Source organism: Lutjanus erythropterus, chromosome 16, assembly GCF_056507025.1.
Source record: "Lutjanus erythropterus isolate fLutEry1 chromosome 16, fLutEry1.hap2, whole genome shotgun sequence".
In the NCBI taxonomy this organism is placed as follows: Eukaryota; Metazoa; Chordata; class Actinopteri; order Lutjaniformes; family Lutjanidae; genus Lutjanus; species Lutjanus erythropterus.
The window spans coordinates 38339454-38346953 of NC_139332.1; the positions used below are offsets into that span (position 1 = coordinate 38339454).

Here is a 7500-nt window from a genome sequence, read left to right on the forward strand (position 1 = left end):
GGACAGGTGAACACAAAGACAGGTAGACACATGGACAGGTGAACACACAGACAGGTAGACACATGGACAGGTGAACACACAGACAGGTAAACTCATGGACAGGTGAACACACAGACAGGTAGACACATGGACAGGTGAACACACAGACAGGTAGACACATGGACAGGTGAACACACAGACAGGTAGACACATGGACAGGTGAACACAAAGACAGGTAGACACATGAACAGGTGAACACACAGACAGGTAGACACATGGACAGGTGAACACACAGACAGGTAGACACATGGACAGGTGAACACACAGACAGGTAGACACATGGACAGGTGAACACAAAGACAGGTAGACACATGGACAGGTAGAGACATGGACAGGTGAACACACAGACAGGTAGACACATGGACAGGTGAACACACAGACAGGTAGACACATGAACAGGTGAACACATATTTCATGCAGTTAATGTAAAAGTGAACGGACATTTGACCACCTTGTTACTTTGGAAATGTTTTGTTTTTAAGCCCCGCCCTCTGTGTCTTGTTGTCAGGGTGATGAAGGTGGCATCTAAATACTCTGGGCAGGGCCTGACATTTTCAGTAGCCAATAAGAAGGAGTTCCTGTCTGAGCTGGAGGAAGACTTTGGTCTGGGAACATCAGATGGAGGAGAGCTGCCGTTCGTCACGATTCGGACCAAACTGGGCCACAAATACACCATGAGAGAGGAGTTCACGTACGTAAGTGGGCTGAACCGGGTCGAATCGGGTCAAACTGGGTTAGAATAATATCTAACAATGTCCTCTCACTGTCTGTGTGTGTTTCAGGAGGGATGGTCAGTCCTTGGAGAGGTTTCTAGACGATTACTTTGCAGGTCGACTCAAACGTTACATCAAGTCTGAACCTGTACCTGAGAAAAACACTGCTGCTGTCCAGGTGAGTCTGACGGTGACTGGACTGAAATCTAGTTGACTTCACATTAAGTGCCGGTGATGTTACAATGTCCGAAAAGCTAATGTTGGTGTCAGCATGTCGGTGAAGCTAATATTGATGTTAGCTCATCAGAGAGGCTAACGTTCATGTTAGCATGTTGATGAAGCTAACCTTCATGCTATCAAGCTAACGCTGATGATCTTCTTCTTGGACTAAAGCAGGTAAATTAACTGTTGAAGCAGCAGCAGGATCAATTCTGTACTTTAATGGCAAATCAGGAAGGACACAGCTCACATGATGTTACTCCCATCATCTGGACCTTTGATCCTCTGACCTTTGACCTCTGGTGTGCTGCAGGTGGTTGTTGCCGAGTCTTTTGATGACATCGTCAATGATCCAAATAAAGACGTTCTGATCCAGTTTTACTCTCCAACGTGTCCACACTGCAAGAAACTGGAGCCGGTCTACGGAGAACTGGCTGACAGGGTACATACACACTCCACAAGCTCCACCCATTTTACCCAGCATGCTTCAGAACCTGACTTGTAATATCCCAGCATGCATTTCACACTGACGAGCAGTGCTGGTGTACTTCAGATGAATTTAGTCCATAAATCTGTTTGTTCAGAGACCTGACTGAGTGTTACTGAATTCATCAGATCCAACAGATTAATCAACGTCTGAACAAGCGATCTTATTGGCTGCTGGAGGAAACTGATGGACCAATCAGGAGTTAGAGTGCGATTCTGCTGCTTACTGAATAAAACTTCAACACAAAATTTTATGTCCCTTGATTGTTTGGAATTTTTTATTAAATTTTAACCCATTTTTTTTTCCATCAGCTGTACTCTGATCCAAACATCGTCATCGCTAAGATGAACGCGGCTGATAACGACGTCCCGCTGGGTTATGATGTCAAGGGGTGAGACCATTTCTCATGTCCAGACTATAAACCAGGTCTCATCAGGGACCAGGTCTTCATTCTGTCTCTTTGTCTCTCTCTGTCTTCAGGTTTCCAACCATTTACTTTGCTAAAGTAGGAAGAAAAGACGAGCCGGTCAGATACGAGGTAAAACAGAACAGCTGTTTCTGTCTGTAAGAGTAATCACACCTGGTGACATCACAGTGACATCACATGGATGTTTGTTTCAGGGCAGTCGAGAGCTCAAAGACTTCCTGAACTTTCTGAAGCGCGAGGCGAGTCACGGTCTGGCGCTCCGTGGGTCAAAGGACGAACTCTGACCAATCAGGGCTGACCAGCTGGTCTCCATGACAACAGACATGTGGAGAGAGAGGAGGGTACAGAGTTCTGACCCAGCTGACAGACCTGGACCTAAATCTGGACCAGAGGTGGTCAGACTGTCCAGTCAGATTCCCCCGTCATCACTACAAACACTCGTCCATTGTGATGTCATACGTGGCATCAAGCATGACGTCACCAGGCTGCCTGCTGAGTCATCAGAAAATGTTTTTTTATTGTTTGTTTTTTCATTTCTATTTATGTTTGGAAACATTTTTAGAACAGGTTCCCTCTGTGTGGTTCTCCTGACAGCAGAACAGATGTCACGTGATGTCATAAGTTTCAGCTCAATAATTACATCATTGTTATGACCTCGTTATGAACATCTGATGAATCTGATGTCACGCCTTCTGATACAGGAGCTCAGAGAGACAAAAATCTGCTTTGTATTTCAGTGTTTCAACTGTCCTGCTGCCTTCAGTTCAAACTGATGATCACTTTCATTATTGATTAATTTGTTGATTACGTCTTCAGGTGTCTCGTGTTCGATCAGATCCAGTTTCCTGTCAGATGAAACAGACACTGACAGGATTGATCAGTTTGTTTTCTATCAGTCGATCGATTGATCTGACATGTCTCACTGCTGTTTTAAATTCAATGTAAACTTTAAAACATGTTTTAAAGAGTTCTGCTGAAACGTTCTCATCAAACTTTGGGAACTTTGAAGCTTCACAGTTTCACACTTTTTTTTTTTTTTTATCAGTGAAGCTGTTTGTTGATCAGATTTTTTCACTGCTCTCAGTTTCATGCACTGTTTTTTATTCTTATTTATTTTCTGCAAAACATAAAATAATGCAACTAATTTATTGATTTCATCGTTGGTGGACGAACTTGTTCTTATTTATTTAGTCTGATTTATGACATTATTTGTACATTTGGTGACAAACTGATGTAAAAATCTATTCTGAGAAAACGTTTCTCTGCTGTATTTAATAAAAGTGACTGATGTTTGACTGCGTCTCTGCTCTCAGTTATGTTGCTGTTTGTGACAATATGACAAATATTTGTCACATCTGATGAAGAAATAATGAATCACCACAAGAATTAATTAGGATGTAAAATTACAAGTTTGATGCTTTATTTAAAAAAAATGAATCAGTAATGTCACGTGATTCTTTACAGAATTTATTATATTTTGGTTATTCAGTCATTGTAATGTGTTTTATGTTTTATTGTAATTTATCTTATGCTGTGTTTTTTTTAACCCTTTAAGCCCTTATAAGCAAGAATTAAAAGTTAATAATTAAGCAATAATTATAAGCTTAAAAGTTCATATCTGTTGCTGGAAATGATTGTAAAAATGAGTTAGCATTATGAAAGCAGTTAGCTTAGCATTAGCCCGATCAATGTCATGTTTAGAACTTTTTCATTGTTAGTCGATTAAATTAGGCATTTAAGAAAAGAACTTAAAGGCATTTCTCTCACTGAAACATATAAGCAGAATGAGTGTATACATACAAAACATGAGACAAGAAACCACTGAGACTAAAAACACCTGAGTGACAAAAAACCCAAGAAAAATATCTGAAGTACACAACAAATCCCATCTGAAAAATGATTCATTTTGATGCTTTCATGAATAATATTTTATAGAAGCAGCTGCAGCTCGATCAGAAGGAACCTGTGAGGGACCAGTCGAGTCCAGCATGATTCAGCTGGTTCAGAATGTGGACTGGGACCAGGAGAAGTGCTGGTTCTCCTCCTGGACACTGCTGATGGACACTGAGCAACACGTGGAGTCCTTTTACGGACTAACACTGATACTTACGTCTGATAACTAATGTGTGCAATGAAAAAAAACTGTCCCAACAAAGATCTTGTTATCTAGTGTCAGTCCACATAAACAAGTCATATGGATCCATTAATGTCACGAACACAACAATAAAAAGTGAACTTTTCATGAACAACATTTTAACTGCAAAATCGTAAAAAATCTAAATGAGATTTGGTTGGTTTTCGCCATAAAAGGCTGATCTCTTTAGCTCATTGACTCCATTGGTTGAGATGTCTGTCCTTCACATTGAGATTCTCCGCTGATTGGTCGGGCTTGTGGCTGTTTTCCCGCCCCCGCCCGTCAGTCCCTCCTTCCTCTCGTGCCTCCCAGAAGCTTCCAGGCTGCTGCAGTCCGGCACGCGCTGTCAAAATGTTCGGCCAGCAGGTTTTAGTGCTCAGTAAGTATCCAAAACATTTAAATCTTTATATTAAGGCTTCTATTCGAGATGGCGGCCGGTCGGTGCCGGTTCTGTCTCCAGTTTGCGTGTGTTGATCGTCAGGGCGGCCCGTGGAGACACAAAGCGGAGACTGGGTGACTGAGCAGCGGAGCCGCGTGTCCTGCTGTCTGCGTGAGAGCTAACAGGCTAACTGTTAGCATCAGACAACGAGCTAATCTACCGGTGTTAGCATCGTTAGCTCAGGTCGTGTCAGGATGCTAACTGGTTGAGCTTCTCATTACTCAGCATGAATAAAATAAAAAATAAGAAGTTACGTTGTTAGCTTGCCAACTTTAATTTCATCCGTCCGTATGTGTTTAATGCTAATCCATTAGCAGTGTAGCTTCACTGTCTAATCCGGTGTTTTAATGAAGAGTCTCTGGATGTGACTGTACACAGTAGAAACGTTAATGTTAGCTCACAGTGCTAATGATGTTAGCCTCCAGCCACAGTGTTTGAATGATGTGACGATCTTTTGTTGAAGCAGCCACACCCTCACTGATCAGGTCGGTTTCATGTTCATGTATTCCAAAATGACGTCAGGACACTGAGACAGTAAAACTATAGAGTATTGGTATTCTTAATAAATACAGTAAATTCGTCATTTAGTGAGTTTTGTGGCCCCCGCAGGTTCTCCTCCCCCTTAAAGGGGAACAGTGAGATGAGTTTGCAGATGTCACTAAATTTTACAGACTGGTCCTTTAACTTTACCTTTTATTCACAGGTTGGTTGAATTATTAACCTTATTTCAGATTAATTATATGTCTAACTGTCTTTGATAAATGTCTAATGTTTTCTGTTGAAGACTGTAAAGATCAGAAAGATGATCCTTTCTTTTAAAAATCGTTTTATTTTTGGTTATTGACACATGTTGATTATCTCACTGTCAGAATTATCATTTAGTGTCTTTGACCTGTAGTAAACAGAAAACTCCTCGTGGCTCTTTAATGTTACTGTCTCTGTAGAATAATAATCCACATATATCTGTGTTTTAAAAGAAGTTGTCATGTATTGTGTGTGTGTGTGTGTGTGTGTGTTTTCTCTGCAGATCAGAACATAAAGAGAGAGTCGGGACGTAAAGTCCAGACTGGAAACATCAACGCGGCAAAGGTCCGTTTATTCTCCACCATAGATTTTTATATTTGTTCATTGAAAAATTGAGGCACTGGGTGGAGACACTGAGATTTAATTTTGTGTGTGTGTGTGTGTGTGTGTGTGTGTGTGTGTGTGTGTGTTTCAGACCATCGCAGATGTGATCCGGACCTGCCTCGGCCCGCGGGCCATGATGAAGGTGAGTCAACAAACATCTTCACAGCAGCTGAAATAAAGATCTCATGTAATTTTTGACTGAAGTTGTGATTTAAACTAGGGCTGGGACGATCACCGATTAAATCATATATTGGCGATTGGAAGGTTGCCAGGCGATTTGCTGTTTATCAAGGCGATTTTGAAAAAAAAAAAAACGGCGCTCTACTGTGCATTAAGACATGTTTCTGGAGGAAAAACATGACTGTTAGAGAAGCCCCGTTTACAAACAGACCTACAATCCACATTCTCTCTTCTCTCCTCTCCTCTCCTCTCAGCACAGGGTACACTGTCAGCCCTGTGACAGCGACAGGGCGCATCTCTTTGATTCGAACTGACACAGCCCGTTTGCTCATGCTTCGGGGTCGTTCAACAGAGTAGGCTAATTGCAAGTAAATATTGTTTTAATGTGTAACTACTGAAATGTTCACACAAGGGCTTTCATAAATTCCTACAGTGTTGCGGCACTGCTGCCTTTGCAGGTTAAAAGTTAATGACAGCGACTTGAAGTGAGGAGGAGCAACACGTCTCCGGGCTTGTCAGCGCAGCGGTGTCGCTCACTTTTGCATGTGATGCAAAACATTAAAAATAACGTCATTCATTGTTTCCCCTACCATTCTGTTGGCGGGGCGGGCCGCCACCCCCCCTGAAGAAAGGTGAAAATTTAGGCGCCCCCCACTTTGCGCACGATATGATGCTAAATCAAAAAGTGTGAAAAGTGACAACCGCGCCAAAGAGCATCCCATTGCATGACAAATTTCAGTCACCATGTCAAAGAGGAAGGCCAGTGATCCCAAACAGGGATCAATTACATCCTTCTTTAAAAAAACACCTGCTGCATCAACCTCGGTGACGGAGAACGACGGTGAGAGGGCAGAGCAAGGTGTGGAGAGGGCGGGTGGGACAGCAGCTGAAAAACACCGCACATCTGGATGGGACCCAGATTGGGCTGCTGACCCCAAGTACAAGGCTTGGCTGTACAAGACGGATTTAGGTGAATTTCTAATAATAACGTTAGAGTTACATTAGTATGCCGCTAGATGAAAAATGTCTCCTATCGTCCTCCTATTGGCGTGTGTGCTTTTGACTCTGATGTGCGCGCTTGTTGTCTGTTTCTCTGTACACTGTCAGGTGCTATTTACATTTTACACTTTTCATTCAAATAAACTAGCTGCCACAGATGTTTATTTTCATGTATGAGACATACATTTATCTTCCGAAATGAAGCTATCCAGCCCGTGTTTAATCTACAAAAAGCTGCAGGTACAGTAATCGGCTCTTGTTCTTCTACCGGTATGACGGTGAAGTTTTGACCGCAGGTCACCTCAGCAGACCCGGGCTAGGCTGCTCCGCCGCTCCGCTACAGGTGCGGCTGGTCTGGACTTCTCCCACCATGTCAGAACAAATGTGCAAACAAGCGTTATTTGGATAAACTCGCGGCACAATGGGGAACTAAACGGCTACTTTCTCACACGAAAAAGCTTTAAAACCTGATTTTCCTGGCGCTATAGCGGAATTTAAAACACAGTTACGGCGGTTTTAAGTTAGCTATAGCGAGGGGAGGTTCGCTTCCTGTTTATAAAATAAAAGCGCAAATTCTATCCTTATGGTTTTCTTTATAGTAAAAGACAACGGGTGTTTTATTTTTGTGAAAATGACCAGAGGTGCGTTACGGCTGGCTTGGGTAGCGCCGATTTAAAAAGCAAAACTTTAAACAGCTGTTATGTAGGAGCTTGTATGATCCTTGCAAGATAGCAA

The 7500-nt window shown here is 42.3% G+C and overlaps 2 protein-coding genes across 3 annotated transcripts in view; both read left to right on the top strand.

Moving 5' to 3' along the window:
* The window catches only part of pdia8 (protein disulfide isomerase family A, member 8), a 10665-nt gene extending 7954 nt beyond the window's left edge, over positions 1-2711 (top strand). Inside the window, exons 8-13 of one of the 2 annotated variants that reach the window (XR_014772082.1) lie at positions 548-730; positions 822-930; positions 1285-1413; positions 1587-1665; positions 1770-1849; positions 1939-1996. Coding sequence is in view for 1 of the 2 variants with exons in the window: in XM_084739610.1 (XP_084595736.1) it covers positions 548-730; positions 822-930; positions 1285-1413; positions 1770-1849; positions 1939-1996; positions 2080-2169 (649 nt within the window). In the remaining variant the exon portion in view is untranslated. Of the gene's footprint in view, positions 1-547; positions 731-821; positions 931-1284; positions 1414-1586; positions 1666-1769; positions 1850-1938; positions 1997-2079 lie in introns of those variants that run through there. The other variant, XM_084739610.1, reaches the window with a different exon arrangement.
* A 1567-nt stretch (positions 2712-4278) lies between these two features.
* Positions 4279-7500, top strand: part of cct3 (chaperonin containing TCP1, subunit 3 (gamma)) — an 8300-nt gene continuing 5078 nt past the window's right edge. Inside the window, exons 1-3 of the mRNA XM_084739604.1 lie at positions 4279-4398; positions 5486-5547; positions 5678-5728. Of these exons, the coding sequence (XP_084595730.1) occupies positions 4371-4398; positions 5486-5547; positions 5678-5728 (141 nt within the window). The 5' untranslated portion in view covers positions 4279-4370. The remainder of the gene's footprint in view (positions 4399-5485; positions 5548-5677; positions 5729-7500) is intronic.